Genomic DNA, 19,458 nt, shown 5'->3' with positions numbered 1-19,458 from the left:
GTACGAATTCGCGATGCAGTTCAGTTTAGGTCGTAAAGTGGATCACGTTAAGAGATGATGGTAGCCCCCTTAGGAGGCTTACTCATCTGTCACGTAAAAATTCGTAGCCATTTTATTTGTAAAGTAACGTCAATTTCTGGACATAATTTATTAAAGAGATTTGGAGGATGGTTACCTACTCGAAAGGTTTTTTAAATTCTACTTCAAGATTAAAAAATAATTATACATATAAGTATATATTTTTTTAATCTTGAAAAAAGACATATTCGTATATATATATATATCGATAGAAAGTGTTTAAAGGAACAAAAATGAAAAACAAATTTCAATACTGTTTTGGTTTTTATTTCAACACTTGCTGTACACACGCGGAGCACGCTACTGAACGTTCATAAGGGAATGTAAATATCTTTACACGTTATCTGTTTTTATAAAGTACATACCAGTCTCCTTTTTAATATAAAATCCAATCGGACGTAAAGTACCTTAGGTGTACTGTAAGTAATAACTTAAATGCTCACTTAAAATACTAAATAATATTCTGTTACTTAACATAAAGTTTGAATGGACGAAGCCGCTTAAACACAATTAACATGATTTATGAAGCTATTATTAAAGTTTTTAATTGAGTTTAAAGCGACCAAATTCAGACTAGATTTATAAAAAATATTATCTTATAGTCACAGTCCTAAGTCGCGATGCCTTCCTCTATACTTCATAACTTAGTCGCAAAATTCACGAGTGACTTACCGCATACACATGCTTATGAAAATTAATGCTAGTCAGCGAAAATAACCTTTAAACAATATAACATTGTCTAAATTATTTTAACATGCAAAAGACAAAATATAGTTCTGTTATATTTATTAATAAGCTACAAAGAAAGAAGCATCCTGCTACAATGATCGGTTATTGATACTAGCGTTATGTAAAGAGAGTAAAATACATAATCATGAAACACATAAATTAATTGCTTGTTATTCATTAAAAAAGTTAAAAGTGTTTTATTTGAAACTTCTCAACTCTTTCAATGTCAGTAGACTGAAACAAATTTAAATTAAACTAGGTTCTAATTTTTTCATGAGAATTTAGTCGTTACATTCTACAGAAAACTTCTGTTCTCTGTAAAACGTCAAATAAAAGTAAATTGCATCAATTTCATCCCGTTTCGTAACATAACGTCATAATAAAGATTTCATAAGGAATCTAGAATACAGTCATAAATGTTCCAAAATGTTGTAGGGTAATTTATATAATAAAAGTTTAACATGTACAGAAAGTTCATTGGTTTTATTAACTTTTGCTAACATAAACAAACAGTAAAAAGATTTCATTTTTTAAAATAAACATGATCAATCTATATACCAATGTACAAAAAGTGTAAAATCTTTTTATTGTATACTGTTTGCCTGTATATAGCATATATTATGAGATCAACAACCAATTTTAAGTACATTGGCTCGACAGCCTGCACCTAGTCTGATTTTCACCCTCTGTAACATCCACCACTTTGGTTGAATTTGACCAACCCACAAAATTGCAGAAAAATAAAAAAGAAGATATTTTATAGAAACTTTAAACTTGCAACACTTGGATAATACAAAATAATATAGACCTTTGAAGAAAACACAACAAAAAATAAGGAAAAATATTGCTGTTGACTCGTGTGAATTGGTCGTCCTTTCTATTTTTATTGTGTAAAACGTTTTTTTTTATTATTTTATGTACAAATCCACAGTTCTTATATTCTAACTAACATTCACTTCATTAGTCTTAAGTATCAAAATGTAGATATAAACGATTTTGTAAACATCACCAAAGTAAAAACAAACTTTTCTGAATTTCTAAAAGGTTGCATTACATGTCAACAATCATTTCATATCTACACATGATACTACCAAGCCTAATTTTAATTGCGATACTATTTGGCATGAAAGGTTCGCGATGATAGTTTCGTAAAAAAATCACATATAAACGTTTTTGTTGTTGTCAATGGATGTTTTGTAAAACTTGACGTTATATATGAAATTTTTGACGATGACGAAGAAACCATTTTGATGTCACTACTAGTATCGAAATGAAAATAAGACTTCAGCGTGCCTCACATGCCGACTTATAAAATTGTTCAATTAATTTAGACTTGAAATTTCATAATGCCTTAAACAATTTACACCATTTTATCAATATAAAACTGAGTTTTGGATCGATGCATTGCTTTAAGTTCATATTTGGCATACAATCATTTGATGAATCAGCAAATAAAACCTGCAGACTACAGTCTAGTGGTCTCACATAGATGGCATTGTTCTCACAAAGTAGGCTGAACATAACACTATTTCGTTGACTAGGCGGAGAAGCGGATTTCTGTCTATTTACTATCCATACAAAACTATATTGTCCTTAAAAATAGAAAAAATATCACGTGTCATCCACCTAACTCACTGGAAGTCCGAACCAATTTAGTTTTTTTTTTTTGAGTATTTTTTTAAAATTATTTTGTTATGAACACATCACTGTCTTCCACACACGTTTTCACTTCACTCGGTTCGCGCCATTGTCTATGCCTCGAAATTCAAAATTTCTTTCTCGAATTTTAAGTCGATGTGGCCAGTATTTTCCTTGGGAAGTGGTCGTGGTCGATAAGGTATGTTTGGCACTGATTAGCCAATCTAATCAATAAGCTCAGAGCTGCGGGGCGTCGGCGGGGGGGGGGCCGGGCTCCGCGCGGCCGCTGCTCGGGGACGGCGGTGCGCTGGAAACAATACAATATCTAATTAATTTTAAAAAGGAGCGGCTGCACGCATTTATATTAACCTGTATGTTGCTTTTAGTGGAGGCAGAGTTAATGTTATTAGAGGTGAGGTAATACTGTACGCCAGCAGGCAAACAGGGCACAAGCTCGTCGGGAGAGGAGCGACTGCAGCCATTCGATATTGAGCTGTATGTCGCTAGCAGTAGAGGTGAGACTGACCTGTACGCCAGCGGGCAGGCGGGGGGCTCCCGCCGCAGCGTGGGCACGAGCTCGTCGGGAGAGGAGCGACTGCAGCCATTCGATATTGAGCTGTATGTCGCTAGCAGTAGAGGTGAGACTGACCTGTACGCCAGCGGGCAGGCGGGGGGCTCCCGCCGCAGCGTGGGCACGAGCTCGTCGGGAGAGGAGCGACTGCAGCCATTCGATATTGAGCTGTATGTCGCTAGCAGTAGAGGTGAGACTGACCTGTACGCCAGCGGGCAGGCGGGGGGCTCCCGCCGCAGCGTGGGCACGAGCTCGTCGGGAGAGGAGCGACTGCAGCCATTCGATATTGAGCTGTATGTCGCTAGCAGTAGAGGTGAGACTGACCTGTACGCCAGCGGGCAGGCGGGGGGCTCCCGCCGCAGCGTGGGCACGAGCTCGTCGGGAGAGGAGCGACTGCAGCCATTCGATATTGAGCTGTATGTCGCTAGCAGTAGAGGTGAGACTGACCTGTACGCCAGCGGGCAGGCGGGGGGCTCCCGCCGCAGCGTGGGCACGAGCTCGTCGGGAGAGGAGCGACTGCAGCCATTCGATATTGAGCTGTATGTCGCTAGCAGTAGAGGTGAGACTGACCTGTACGCCAGCGGGCAGGCGGGGGGCTCCCGCCGCAGCGTGGGCACGAGCTCGTCGGGAGAGGAGCGACTGCAGCCATTCGATATTGAGCTGTATGTCGCTAGCAGTAGAGGTGAGACTGACCTGTACGCCAGCGGGCAGGCGGGGGGCTCCCGCCGCAGCGTGGGCACGAGCTCGTCGGGAGAGGAGCGACTGCAGCCATTCGATATTGAGCTGTATGTCGCTAGCAGTAGAGGTGAGACTGACCTGTACGCCAGCGGGCAGGCGGGGGGCTCCCGCCGCAGCGTGGGCACGAGCTCGTCGGGAGAGGAGCGACTGCAGCCATTCGATATTGAGCTGTATGTCGCTAGCAGTAGAGGTGAGACTGACCTGTACGCCAGCGGGCAGGCGGGGGGCTCCCGCCGCAGCGTGGGCACGAGCTCGTCGGGAGAGGAGCGACTGCAGCCATTCGATATTGAGCTGTATGTCGCTAGCAGTAGAGGTGAGACTGACCTGTACGCCAGCGGGCAGGCGGGGGGCTCCCGCCGCAGCGTGGGCACGAGCTCGTCGGGAGAGGAGCGACTGCAGCCATTCGATATTGAGCTGTATGTCGCTAGCAGTAGAGGTGAGACTGACCTGTACGCCAGCGGGCAGGCGGGGGGCTCCCGCCGCAGCGTGGGCACGAGCTCGTCGGGAGAGGAGCGACTGCAGCCATTCGATATTGAGCTGTATGTCGCTAGCAGTAGAGGTGAGACTGACCTGTACGCCAGCGGGCAGGCGGGGGGCTCCCGCCGCAGCGTGGGCACGAGCTCGTCGGGAGAGGAGCGACTGCAGCCATTCGATATTGAGCTGTATGTCGCTAGCAGTAGAGGTGAGACTGACCTGTACGCCAGCGGGCAGGCGGGGGGCTCCCGCCGCAGCGTGGGCACGAGCTCGTCGGGAGAGGAGCGACTGCAGCCATTCGATATTGAGCTGTATGTCGCTAGCAGTAGAGGTGAGACTGACCTGTACGCCAGCGGGCAGGCGGGGGGCTCCCGCCGCAGCGTGGGCACGAGCTCGTCGGGAGAGGAGCGACTGCAGCCATTCGATATTGAGCTGTATGTCGCTAGCAGTAGAGGTGAGACTGACCTGTACGCCAGCGGGCAGGCGGGGGGCTCCCGCCGCAGCGTGGGCACGAGCTCGTCGGGAGAGGAGCGACTGCAGCCATTCGATATTGAGCTGTATGTCGCTAGCAGTAGAGGTGAGACTGACCTGTACGCCAGCGGGCAGGCGGGGGGCTCCCGCCGCAGCGTGGGCACGAGCTCGTCGGGAGAGGAGCGACTGCAGCCATTCGATATTGAGCTGTATGTCGCTAGCAGTAGAGGTGAGACTGACCTGTACGCCAGCGGGCAGGCGGGGGGCTCCCGCCGCAGCGTGGGCACGAGCTCGTCGGGAGAGGAGCGACTGCAGCCATTCGATATTGAGCTGTATGTCGCTAGCAGTAGAGGTGAGACTGACCTGTACGCCAGCGGGCAGGCGGGGGGCTCCCGCCGCAGCGTGGGCACGAGCTCGTCGGGAGAGGACGCGCGGCTGCTGCGCTCGCTCGCCGCCTCCGAGTACGAATTGTCGCTCGTCAACTGGAAAAAAAAATGCATATAAATACAGATTTTAATGACCTCTGACTTTGAATAAAGACGAAAGTCCGCGACACACAGAAGTTACATACTAAATTGATTGATAAAATGTTTAAAAATATATTTATACAAAGAGAGAAGATAGGTTATTTACCAGAGTGAGCGGCTGCCGGGTCCTGCTGGTGACCAGCGTGCGGCTGCGGGTCTCCTCGACCTCGATTTGCAACATGCTTTCTTGACTACCCGTGTACTGGAAACAGACAAATTATTCCATTTGTATATTCAAATATCTGTAAATGTAGTATGACCCTCAGCTCTCACAGATTCAAGTATATGGAAAATTGTGCAAAGTGGTTCACAAAAATATTTTGATTTATGACAGAGCGCTCATGTCACATTCAATGTGTGACAAAAAAAATATATCCGTGCAGTAAACCTTTAAGAAGTTCCCTCGTCGGGAGATGAGATGTGATCTCATAGTAGAACGTCCATACTTTACTATATTATAAATACGAGTGTCTGCCTTTTACGGCTTCTCAGCTTTTTTAAATTTGTAATAGACCCATTGTATGTTTGATACAAAGGCTACCACGAGCGGAGCTGTGCACAACAATATAGTTACCACATAGCCGTAGTACTGCAGGATGTCCATCTTGCACATGGGACACGTGCGGTGCTCCAGCAGCCAGGGGTCGATGCAGATCTTGTGGAACTCGTGTCTGAAACGGAACGCATTCACATATAGATACCGTTTGATTTGTACAAACTTTTCTTTTGTTTTATGTCTAACGGAATACACCAACCTTTGTATAAAGTTCTGACGAATTCTATAATTAGCCTTCTTTAAACAAGTACTAATTTATAAGTACCAACTGTAAACTTCAAGAATAAATAAAAATAAAAAATAGTATAGTTAGCTTGAAATATATTGTTAGCCAAACTTTGCTAATTTTTATTGCGTTAAATAAAAGCAATCAAACTACGAAATGTTCATGCATTTGCCTCAATATCTGTCTGAGTTCCGCGATAGTGTGAACTACATTACAATCATTGAGATGAAGTTTGTGACGCGATGCGCCATGCGCCCCAATGAGGACAACGCTTTAGCATAATAAAATAATAATTTCTGACACTGACCTACAAGGAAGAGATCTAAGTGTCTCGGACACTTTGTAAGGCTCTATACAGATGGCGCAGCATTCGCCGTCACCCTGCACCTCCTGAAAATATGTATATATAATGTATTATATTATACAGGTACTTCTTCAATCAAGAATTTATTTGGGCAACTCAAATATAGTGCACACCTATCATTTTTGACCCGATTTTTTTGTATTACTATATTTATTTTTTTATGTTGTAGAATGCTTTTCTATTTTATCTGAACGATGTATCACAGTCTCCCTCAGCCAAAGCAAGTCGGAAAACAGGATCCAGAACCACTCGCGTGCTTTTATACAAATAAAAATGGGATATGAACATCGAAAATAGTGCCAATAAAACGAACTAAAACAAATAATAACTCACTCTATCTTCAGTCTTTAAACTCTTAACAGGTATTTTAGACAACGCCTTCTTGGCTGCACAACATAGCCGCTTCTGAAACAAGATATAACAACATATCATTAATATATGTATAGATTTCACAGCGGTGAGGAAACTTGAAGAAATGTAATGCATTTCATTTTTATTTAACCGTGTGGCGTATAATTCTGTATGTATATACATCACAATTAAATAAAATAGGTCCAGTGCTATATCCATCTATATATCTTGCGTTCAAGATGATAAATTTGCCCGGCGACCAAAATGCGCAAACGATAAAATGTTCGAAGTTGCTGGGACGAATTTGTTGAAATTTTGAATAAATATAGCTGATCGGATCAGCTATATTTATCAAACAAAAGCTACCGCGAGCAGCGAGCAGCAGCTAGTTCATAATAATAATAAAAGAAAAATCTACTGGAGGGATTGCTTTGAAATTTGGTACACGACTAGAATATAACCTGGAATAACACATAGGATAGTTTTATCCCGAAATTCCCACGGCAGTGAAGCCCCGGGGCGTAAATACATAAATTAAAACATTATAGACATTTTTTTGGCGGCTCAAAGCCGTTCTCGACTCACCGAGAGCCGGTCCTTGGCGTGTATGTACCGGAACCGCTGGATATAGTAGAACACGAGCCACGCCAGCGAGATCACCATCAACACTATGAATGATATTGACACGAACAGCACTGATGTTCTGAAATCAAATCAAAAATATTATTGCTATTGTTATTACTCCATTTGTGTGATTGATTTTTTCATATTGCCCACTTAAAATGTATCTATTCATCCAGAAATTTCTTTTGTGTAAGCAAAGAGCAAAAACACAGAGGACATTTCAAAAGTTAATTTCCTGGTTCGCGTTAATGAAAGAAAATGTTGTGAAAATTGAGTTCTTCCGGATTCACTAAAAAATAACGGCATTTACAGCTGATCGGCGATCGATTTTACGGTTTTATCAGTTTATGGACAACGTCTGAGGAAGAAACCGCTCAGAAGAGAAACAAAACCCTTCATTCTCACTACATTCTTAATGAGAAAGTTCGTTCACAAAAGCTTGCAAAAATTGGATCTAAATTAATACTTTGGTGAAAATACGTTGGCGTGAAACGTAAAGAGATAATTTATTCGGCCGAACTGGCATAGTCTCGATAGCTCAGTGGTTAAGACCAGTCAGCGTGGGTTCAATTCCCGCTCGATTCCACAATTTTCGCTCAGGTGAGATAGACAACGGAAAGAGAAGGCTTACTTGTTGATGCTGTTGCCGACACTAGTGAACTTTCTCCCCGGGGTGATGCCGACCATCACCCGCGTGCCGTTGTCCAGGAGACGAGCTATCTCCTCACCCTTCCACTTGTATATGAATACTGCGCTGATGTTACCTAGAAATAAAAAAAATATTCATTTCACCACTGTAAACTGTAATTATATGTGTTTTCCTCAGGGTTTCACTCCTCCCGTGTAAAATTTCAAAAATACCTTTTGTGCTATTCCGAATGGATATTCTACTTTAATAAATTTCACCGAAAACCCTCTAGTAGAATTTGTCAGATTGAGTAAAAAATATTTTATTAAACAAATAAAAATGAGATATTTTTTTTTATTCCAAACTTAGCATCGACTTCAACTGAAGCCGTAGATAACGTACATGCTAATACATTTTTGTCTCTTGGATTATTGAATGAATGAATGAATTTATTTATTTATATAAGTAACAAAGACTCATTTTGTTAGTAGAGCTTAAAAAAATTAATATTGATAATAATTATTGAATAATAATAAAAAATTAATAATTATTGATTTTATTTCACGACCTTGAGCGTATGAAATATTGAACATTGTATTGTACTCACACACATCAAAACTTTCGCATTTATAAAATTAGTAAGATTTAATAGATGCTCTTTGCCCACAAGGAAGACCACGACAATGGGGACGACCAAATAGCTGACGATCAGAGTGAGATGGTCCTAGTCTACATTTATTGTTTACAAACAATCAAACAATAATGTAGGTACCTATATTCTTCTACATTTGGTCGTGTATTTATTTATTATTCTATATCATTTGCGCATTTTAGAGAATTGTATAAAAACGTAATTATTGACGTCAATAGCGTAATGTGAATAAACTTGAGACCTCTGACGATAATGTAACAAAAAACTTGCTGTTCAATACTATAGATGAAAATAAATATTATATGGACAAATCACATAGATTGAGTTAGACAAAAAGTAAGTTAGAGACTTGTGTTAAATACTTGTAGAAACTATTTCTATCGCTTTAAAATATCTCTGTTTTTTATATAACAGAGACTTTTTTGTTAAGTAGTGTTAATAATAACTCTGAACATAACTAGTCATGTACTTAACAAAAAAACGATTTAAAAATTAAAATATTTTCATTTCACAATCACGAGGTCATTAAAGATAATAAACGAATGTGTTGGAGCAGATTCCTAAAACACAAACAATTGCGAGCAAAACCGTTTCATCAGCTTTCTTTGTTGAAGACCGAGTGACTCATGTTTTGGAAGACAAATTCAGACACATTTTATATTAGTATTGTCCATTGATTGTTTGTTGTGTAAGCATTTATGTACTAAGACCCCGTAAGCTAAAGAAAACAAAGACGCAACAGATTTCGATGCGTGTTTTTTTAATAGGAGGATGGCTTACAGATATATAAAATCTATAGATATAAAAAAATTGCACCCGTGTGAAGCCGGGGCGGGTTGTTAGTTGTTTTACTAATAAAGAAAAGTGATAAATCAATATAATACACGAAGTAAACATATTTCTACAATTCAAATTCTATGCAGAAAAACAGTACTTATGTAGTGAATTTTTTATGATCTTTCACTCCAGCCGCAATCACAGTTATTTGAGGTTCATGTAGAAGTTGATTTCTGTAATCAACTAAATAATATAAATCCCTGGGTGCGCCGAGTTTATTTGCACAGCAAGTAGGCAACGCACCCGTATCCGGGTTACCGGTGTCCATGGGCTGGGGTGTTTGCTTACCATCAGGCAATCCGCATGGTCTAACTGGGATCCGAAGTCAAACTCGGATCTCAAAACGTAAGGATTTTCATACCATTTTCGTCAACAAAAAGGGTTTATTTAACATGGTGAAGAAGGCTTATAAAGGAATTTCTCAAATCTTCAGAATCTACGCTGTAAAAAGAATATGTCGCAAAATGTCCTATCACGTTTACCAAATCTTTTTTTCGTTCATGTATTGAATTATAAAAAACCGACAATCATTATTTACGTAGCACAGTGCATTAGCATGCGTTTTGATAGGAAAAATGACTCAACTTACATCAACAAACAGCTAACCAGCTCTATCACAGGAAATTGATGCGTCATAGAATTGTGCTCCTGATTACATTAAGAAATTATTTCTCAACATTCGCAAAATAAACGGATAGCCAGGTCCTGATATAGCGACCAGTATAATAAATCCCACCAAAAACATTTTCATGTAAAAATGTTGCCAAGACTAGTACTAGTTTGCTTCAAAACTATACACTTTAGTCAAAATGTATGAAAAAGTGGTCAGATCTCATGTAGAGCCAAGATTCTTGATAGATGCGCCCTAACTTTACCAGACCTAACTTCACATACTCAACATTCAAGTTAAAACGTGTAGCTTGGCCGTCGTCTTGGCGGGGGCATTCCCGTGCCCCCAGATAGTACTAGTATGCAGGAGGACGGCCACTCCCTGCCTCCAGCTAACAATTATGGGGGTGGATCGACTCAGCTCGAAGGCCCTTTGCATATTGTTGGTTTTTAACAAGTCGAAATACAGGGTTAACGTGCTATCTGAACTCGTAGGAGATCAAAAAAATACTTTTTGAATGATGCTTAAAAATACTACGAGTATCACAGGCCGAGCGCGTGAATCATTGCCTGAGCTCCTCAGACACTTTATGAGAAAAAAACCAACAGTCTTTAATATTAAAATGCCTTTTCTGGATCACTCCAACAGAATGAAGAACCTCTGGACGCTAACACAATGCAGTGTGTGAATATTTTAGCACCTTTTATAACCAGACCCGAGGCTGGCCTTTGTTCACTGAGCTAACTCCATTTTAACCAAACACTAACAAGTTAACCCGAGTTAACACTGCTATTGTTCTGTATTGGTGGCATAATGTTTGAAAACATTTACTTTTTTGGTCTGAAATATTGGGAATTAATGCAATCGCACGACACGTGTAACCAAGGCGGATATTTGGTAATTTAATGGTTTATAAACCTGTATGTATATGGAAAGACCAGAGACAGAGATACACGAGAAGAGAGAATGGAGACTTTTGTACAGCAATGGAACAAGTTGTAGCTATTTAAAAAATAATAATAATCATGTCTTAATCTATCCACTAAGAAATTAATTTTGTAAATTCCAAGCATAAGGAGGTGATAAGATCGCAGACGCAGGCGAAGCCGTTGGAAGATGTCAGTTAGAATAGAACAAAATTATACAAACACTTTTAAGACGAAGAAAAGAAAGATAAGTAAGTTTCTGATGGTTTAAAATGGAATGCAGTTTATACTTATAATATAACACCAAAAATTAATTTAATCAAATGCTCTGTTTTGACGTGAGATAACACCAAACACACTTTCACATTTATAATATTAGTATCTATGGATTGTAGACAGTCCCAGGCACCTCATCAAGACAAACAGTATAAATAAAAGTAATTGTATTTGAGCGCGTGCCAAGTCGTCAGGCCAAAACCGAAGGCGCCTGCGGTCACCACTGAATGTGCAGCGAGCGCCAAATAGCTGGGATAGGAGATAGATAGGAAAAATATCAGGGTTAGTTTCTAGTGGGCACTTTAGTGATAAACTGGCGTTGATGTTATAATATTGTGACATGTTGTGTTTGCCTAAATAACGTCCTGATACTCGTTTGTTGGTTAAGTATAACTTTAAGGCACGAAAATCAGTCCATAATAGTAGATTAGTAGCCAAGGGCTGGAAGGCATCAATTGCTCGGGCTAAGCCGAGGGTGCAATTGATGCTTACACCCGAGCTAACTATTCTGCTTTACATCTCGAATGTGATCGAAGGTGTCTCGAAGGTAAGTAGAAAAAAAACCGGCATTACAAGAATTGTTTTTTTCTAAAAAAATCCCAAAAACAAACAAAATATAAAGTTTTTTATTCCCGCCATTTTTCATTAAAAAGAACAAGGTAAAGAACTTTTTAATTTTTTTTTTCAAGAACGAAATTGAGCTTCGCCGTTCATTAGGATATTCATCATTACTATATTCATACGAAGACAAGGCTGAGTAGCGAAGCGACCTCTTTGGTCATTGGGCTGAATGCATGATGTCTATTGCCAGTATGATGGTTAGATGTACGCGAACTTTTTGAAAGAGTGAAGTTTTTTTTTTAATTACTTATCCCCTAGGGCTTTACTAGCTATATTATTACCCTAGAGCGCTAATTGGTCAACTACATTTAGGGGTAATAAAACCTACTTACCGAATATGAGAGATGTAAATATATATAATATATTGGGACAAATCACACAGATTGAGCTAGTCCCAAAGTAAGTTCGAGACTTGTGTTATGGGATACTAACTCAACGATACTGTATTTTATAATAAATACATATATAAATAAACATCCAAGACCCGGGCCAATCAGAAAAAGATCATTTTCCATCATGACCCGACCGGGGATCGAACCCGGGACCTCTCGGTTCAGTGGCAAGAACCTTACCACTGCGCCACCGAGGTTGTCAAATGAGATGTAAATTGAAATTAATACAAGATACATGTACAATTACTTCTATATACTATTTGTGAGAGAATATGCATCCAGTGACCCAGAGACATAATAGATGGAAATAACCACTCAACTGCACTGCAAAGGTATATCTGGATACAAGTCCTGATTCTCAGACTCGAGAATAACATCTAATGCGGCTTAAAATCCAAATTAGGCACGTTTTGGGCTCATAGGATAGAAGACTATCACTCAGCGTGACCAGCGTTGTTTTCTCAAACGTGATTCGCACACGTTACCGGCACAGGGGATAAGCAATGAACTACGGCACAGGATACCCTACAAAGTAGACATGTGATGTCTCCAAACGTGAACAATCACGTTTAAAGAGGATTAATATTGGACAAGGCCGTCGACCGGCGCGCAAACATTGGAATTGGATTGAAATCGTCTGTGGAAGATTATATAGTAGAAATGGCGGTCAAGAGGGGTCAGGGAAACGTTAACCTTTATTGCACAGAACAGGTTTTGCACAAAGACTACACAAGCAAAGTTTAAAAAACTGTATAACTAAACTACTCTTTGTTATGGTTTTGTATCACATGATACGCGTTGTCCCGGTTGCTTGCTCCGCTGCATAGCGTCGGAGCCCTCTCTTTATTATACCTATGTAATAAGTACTGTGGTATATCTATGTATCGCGTATTGTATATGATATCCAACGGGTATTATATTAACGAGACAGATTGAACCTATCGAGTCCCGATACTAATTGAAAATAAAAGCCACCACCTCTCAAAACCCTCACGATTGGCCTGAGTGTGCTTCTGGTGATAAATGCTTCTTTAACTGTGCACTTGGAACAGCGATTGCTGACACTGCCATGAATAGACATTGATAAGCTCAGCCAGGGTCACGTCGGTGCATCGCTGACGTGGCGATGCACCCCACGCCACTGTGATCGAATTAACTTGACAGTGAAACCCGTCAAGGCGATCGCATTAGGACCCAGTGGTTCTTAAACTATGCATGTCCAAGTTCACGTCACGTATTATTGTTTTAGATTATTTGCAATATGTTATACGGATAAATTATTTTTAAATATAAGCCCTTCTAGCATGCCTGGCGAACACTGTTTAAATGAGCTTCTTTCGGTATTTCTTCTTAACAGAGGTCGTTCTAAAATGCTAGTAGTTTGTAGCTTTGGTAAATGTTATTTTATATATAATTTAGAATATAATTTAGAACATAAAAAAATGATAAAAATGACCCTGTAAAGGTCTAATTTCTGAATAAATGATTTGAGTTTTGATTTTATTTAAACCATTTTTGGAAATTTCTTCTTTGCCGTCTTTTTGTAACTATTGCTATTTCCTATCGGTGACTAGTCCGTCTTTGCTATCATATCAGTATTTTTGCTTTTCTTTTGTATTTTCTTATACAATAAAAATTATATCAAACAAACAAATCAACGAATGCAGATATTTTTGATTGAATGAATCGGCTGATATTTTTTTGGATATAAATAAAATGATATTAACTTAATATCAATGACATAAAAGTTTTAGAACAACTGCACAAAAATATGTGACGCCCACGCTTGGACAAGCATCACTTACCCAATGCATGTTACTGGAATATGCCAATTAGCACCTGTGGCACACAGAACGAGACACAACATTTTAATTGTTATAACTGCTATAGCAGTCTACTGACCGCTAAAGTAAAAAAAGATGTCCAAATTTTCGCGTTATGAATTACAGAACGAAAAAGTTGTGGACAAATAAGCACCATATATACGTCGCATTTAATTAAATGAAAAAAATAGATTAACCTTTCATAACTTCAGATTTATCTAATCTAAGATTTTGTATAACAATTACCAATCGATAAAACCTCAATTAAAACCATAGATAAGCTGAACACATATCAATCCATAAACAAACACCCGGTGTGTGTTCACTGATTCGCAACGTTACTTCATGAATATTTTATAGATTTCATAGTTCATTTCATAATATGCAGATTACGTGGTCGATAACGACGCATTCAGTTTTAGATTACGCGATGTTCAACCGGTTATATCTAATCGCGTGCATGTTTTGCGATTTACGACATTATTCTTTAACTAGCTTTGCCCGCACCTTCGTCTGCGTGCGGTTCGGAATAAGTAAAATTTTCTTTTTCATAAAAGCCCTAAATAATCTCATCGATTCATTAATGCGATTTTTTTTGTTTAAAATAAATAAATTTACTCAAGAATGTCCTTAGCCGTGATTCAATATCGGGTTTTTTTAAAATCATAGTTTAATATGTTGAACGCTACAACAAAGTGTGTTTGTTAAATAAAGTCACTTTAACATTTCAACCAGAAACAATGGTGTTTCATATTAACTACGACAACATACAAATGTATAGCAAACTTAATTGAAATGACCCGCGCCACTGCCGCAAAACGATACAGTCCACAGCACATTTTAACTATGACTAGACAAGTCGAGTTTACATCTCAATCAAACACCTTCAGTCACTGTCACTGTCCGTGTTCTGGGAACTTTAGACTAAACCTTCAGGAATAACATAGGTTTATTTACCGCGGTCGAAGTCGCGGACGGAGCGCTAGATGGTCAACGAAGTTTTATTAAATCAACAATAATCTGTTTTGTATGATTCTCATCTCCGCATGTTCTATCTAGTCGAAACTAAACAAAGACACTTTTAGTCTCAAAAATATACCTGAAATAAAATAGGACAAATCTAGCAACTGTTCGATCATAAGCCCAACGTAACTTAACGTCCCAACGAGCCACAAACCACCACGCGTGCCTACAATGCAGTTTGATCATTACTGTTTTAACAGCCAACGTCTGAAGGTACCTTCAAAGCTCGAGATACATTTTTGGTCACCCATCAAATTACCACCACAGCACTACGACAGTGGTCACTATCGCAGGCCGAGCGCGGACCACTGCGACATTGAGCTCCTCAAGCAATCTTTAACAAATAATACCAAATCGTAATCTTGTTTGTTATATGTTAATCGACAGACTGCGATATGTTTATTTATAGCTGTGGGCCCCTGTGAAATACTAATTTCTCTTGCCCTTTAAAAGACTTTAGTTACGTGTTAATATTGTCAATATTTATCAGTATTGGCTTTTATATCTTTAAATTTGTTTACACTCCATTGTACATATAAATACTTAAGTGCTCGAAATTTCGAAGCTGATTGCTAATTCCAGGTTATTCTTAACATATACAATCAACTGCATGGCTCTCTATGCGGCGCGGTAATATAGCCACGAATTTAATAAATAACTTCATGTTGACTGTACCAAATTTTATTAGAATCCGTGTGCGATATTGATTACACCCATATAAACTTTCGCCTTTAATAATTAGTAAATGTTTTTTTTTCGTTTTCCCGTAATAATTTGGGGAAACCCTCATTAAATGCTTATATCCCCTCAAGAAACTTACATACAACATCAACTTTCTTCGCCCAATAGTATTGCTGAGAATTGTCTGTCATTCAATACCGAAGGAATTTTTATATATTTACAAGAATTATTTAAAATAAGGGCCAGCAAAAGTCACTGCAAAGGGATACAGGATGCAGTACTCTCACGTATGTATGTATGAATGTACACCGGACGACCTTCAGACGCGCCGGGCTGCCTATATACGTCGACGAATAATAAATACACAGCACATATTGACGCTAAATTTATTTATTTATGCGTGTGATCACTACATACTAGTACAATACTTTGTATTTACGTTCAGATCGCAGACACCACCAGTTTTCGTGATGCATGTAAGAAAGAAATATTTATTTGTTGTGCCAGTCGTAATTTCAGTACCCACATACAGTTTTTAACGATGATAATGATTTATAGATGCTAATCCCACTGACGTATGTGTAACGTACATGGTTTTAATTGTTGACAACCTTCTTTTAAGAAATTACTATACCTACACTTACAAGAAAATCACAAAAGAAGTAACAAATTGCGGAGTCATTAAAATTTTACAGACGTGGTGGATTACAAACGGTTGCTATTGCATAAACACCATAAATGCAATTTTCTCATAACATTGTTACTCATACATTACATGTATGTACTGTATGTATTGTGTTTCCATATGTAACTAATTGATGTTCTACGTTTCAAAAAAGAGTTGCTTAGTCAACTTTTATTTATTAGTCAATTGACGCATATAGGGCTAAAAGGTGTGTTACCAATAAAAATAATTACATTCTCTTCTATCACTACTAAGACACGGGCTAACAAATTAACTTTGAGTTTTTCTTTATGATATACGACAAATGAGCAAGCGGGTCAGCCTTAGGTAAGTAAGTGATCACCGCTGCCAAGAAACAACAAGAAATACCAGGGTGTGAGGGCATCACAGGAAAATTGACGGCCTTTCATTAAGTAGTAGCTACTTTCATTAAGGAAATTCTGGTGTTACATTAGTGTGATCTGACATAATAGTGTGACAGAGCCATACAATGTCGTAACGAATTTGTTTGGTGAACTCAAGTAAACTAATAAAAATAGACGTTGCCTGTGGGTCAAGCCGCATTTTATTTCATCAGATACATGACATTGATCTTTTATCAATTTATTTTATCTCATTTATCTTTTATTAAAAAATATATATGGAATGTAAACATCTGCACATAATTTTCTTCGCACGAAGATAAATTGATTTTCTCGACGTTACAAATGGAAATAACACAATGAAGTCCAAGGCATATTAAATTATGCATATTCTCGTCTCGGTGGTAAACGTGAATTTGCGTTGTATTTGGGTTTGTTGATGAGGTCGGCTGTACCTGTGTCGTACGGTGTGCGAGGTCATGTATGTCAGTAGTGGATTTCTTCCTTATGTTGGTACCATTACTGTATGCATAAAACATGTTGGGCATCTACGTGTATTTATATGCAATTTATGACTGCAAGTAAACACTGTAGTTCCGCATACGTCCACATTTTAAGATATACGAAATCCTTTGTTTGATTTATCGCGAGACTTTGTGAAAATTATCTTATTCACATATTTTGTTGTGAAAACAATATTCTGATTGAAAAAAGATACAACGAAATTGTTTATAGAATCTTTGTGAAGTTTGATGCTGTTACAAGTGCTTATTGATATATTAAACGCAGCTGTTCCAGGGTCAATATAACATGCATACAACCCTGTTTACTTTGAAAAGCATCGTTGGGTAGGAGGTGTTAAATACAGATAAAGGGCGGTGCAGACATAATGCGTAGCCAACCGCCATACAAGAAACGCGTACCGCCACGCATTTTTTATACTATACCAGGAACAGGCATGCAGCCCGCCTGATGAGAAGTTGTCTACGCAGCGGTCGCTTGCATCACCCAGGGGTATCATACGCGCCTATCCGACACTGAATTAATATTTTCAAATACTTTGAAGAATTTCATGTTGTAGGTTCAAGGGAAAACCATTGCAGATTAGGTCTGCACCGGTCTTAAAGATACGCATTTAACAATTTAGGCATTTTGCTTCATAGACGTTATCACACCTGCTTCATAAACTATGATCAGGAAATAAATTAAGGCGTAGAACCAATGACATATGGTAGCCCTGACAGCTAAGGGCGTCTCTGGTCAATGAACTGAAAGCGTGGGTGCGCCGGGGCGTGAACAATGATCATATTGTTACAACAAGGGTAGTTGTAACAACACCATAGATAATATCGCATTTAGCAACGCTGGTGTTGCACCGATGCAGTTGTCTTATTGCATTGGAATAAGTATGTTTTCTGTAGTTTTATATGGGTTATGACTTTTGTCGAGGCCTGATTTAGGGCAGCACTAATGCTCCAAAAGAGATGTTCTCCACAGCAAAAATACAGAAAGGTAAACATTTTCTGTTGTTTTTGGTAATTATATTTTCGCATTTTTACCGTAAATCTTGCACAAAACTTTCTTTCCATAGAATGTCGGAGCCCAGGATCCGCTTTCGTAATACTGTAATGTTCTTTCTTAGCAAGTATTTCATCAAACTATTGGCACGCCAGGTCCTATAGCCAAATATTTGTTAAAGACACGTCTTAATCCTGTGATTGCCAATTTACGCGAATTTAAATTTTTATTGCTAAAGTAGGTAATAAGTTATTACTTATATTCATATGCATCATCATTCATGTCAACTATGTCATGGGACTTTTATGAGCCGTATGGACTCAAGTATACGAGTTGCGATTGCGACACGGAAGGGATTGTTTATTTCCTTTGTTCATCGATGATGTAAGCTAATAATTAATAATATTCTATTAATGATTAGGTTGGACGTTGCGTAAAAGAATCCTACATTACAAACGTACGTTTTCCTAGATTATCCGGCTAACTCAAATTGGCCTATGCAATTCGGAAAATTGAAAGTGTTAGATTGATATCACAGATTGATATCGACATGGAACGCGAACTCCAGAAGAAAAAGAAACTCCGACATTCTATGGAAAGAAAGTTTTTGTGCAAGAATTTACGGTAAAAATGCGAAAAAAGAATTACCAAAAAAATCGAAAAAAAATTGTCTTTCTGTATTTTTGTTTGTATTTTTGCTCTGGAAAATATCTCCTTTGGAGGCCATAGGGCATTAGTGCTGTACTGTACACACACCTAAGCCGAAGCAAACAAGAAAACGCTCAGATGAGAGGGAGAAGACACTTTTAAAGTGAGCAGTCGTATAAAAATATGAACTCACGTCCATTATCCGTGGACAGCTTCATCTTCTCCAGCTGAGGGTTGTCCCTGTCGTTGTAGACCAGCACGGCTGACGCGTTGGCGCGCCACGCGTTTTGCACCTGGAAATCAACAGTATATTGTTATGCCGGCTGGTCATTTCGAAAAATAAAAGCTCTCGTACAAATTAAGCAATGTTCATTCATTCGCGTTGGCGTCTGCCAATCTGAACATCGCTATAGCTGAACTAGGACAGAT

At 39.1% G+C, this 19,458-nt stretch overlaps 1 protein-coding gene across 2 annotated transcripts in view; it reads right to left on the bottom strand.

Moving 5' to 3' along the window:
* Nucleotides 1–323: 323 nt before the first annotated feature.
* Nucleotides 324–19,458, bottom strand: part of gol (goliath) — a 61,232-nt gene continuing 42,097 nt past the window's right edge. For both annotated transcript variants that reach the window (XM_053760237.2, XM_053760236.2), the window contains exons 4-12: nucleotides 19,223–19,322; nucleotides 7,979–8,111; nucleotides 7,309–7,426; nucleotides 6,706–6,777; nucleotides 6,316–6,398; nucleotides 5,801–5,897; nucleotides 5,333–5,428; nucleotides 5,063–5,181; nucleotides 324–2,752 (exon numbers count right to left, since the gene is read on the bottom strand). In XM_053760237.2, coding sequence (XP_053616212.1) covers nucleotides 2,683–2,752; nucleotides 5,063–5,181; nucleotides 5,333–5,428; nucleotides 5,801–5,897; nucleotides 6,316–6,398; nucleotides 6,706–6,777; nucleotides 7,309–7,426; nucleotides 7,979–8,111; nucleotides 19,223–19,322 — 888 coding nt within the window. In that variant the 3' untranslated portion in view covers nucleotides 324–2,682. The remainder of the gene's footprint in view (nucleotides 2,753–5,062; nucleotides 5,182–5,332; nucleotides 5,429–5,800; nucleotides 5,898–6,315; nucleotides 6,399–6,705; nucleotides 6,778–7,308; nucleotides 7,427–7,978; nucleotides 8,112–19,222; nucleotides 19,323–19,458) is intronic.

This window comes from Plodia interpunctella, chromosome 20 (assembly GCF_027563975.2).
Source record: "Plodia interpunctella isolate USDA-ARS_2022_Savannah chromosome 20, ilPloInte3.2, whole genome shotgun sequence".
NCBI lineage: Eukaryota > Metazoa > Arthropoda > Insecta > Lepidoptera > Pyralidae > Plodia > Plodia interpunctella.
Note: the sequence above shows the minus strand (reverse complement) of the source record. Positions and strands in the feature narration are given on the sequence as shown.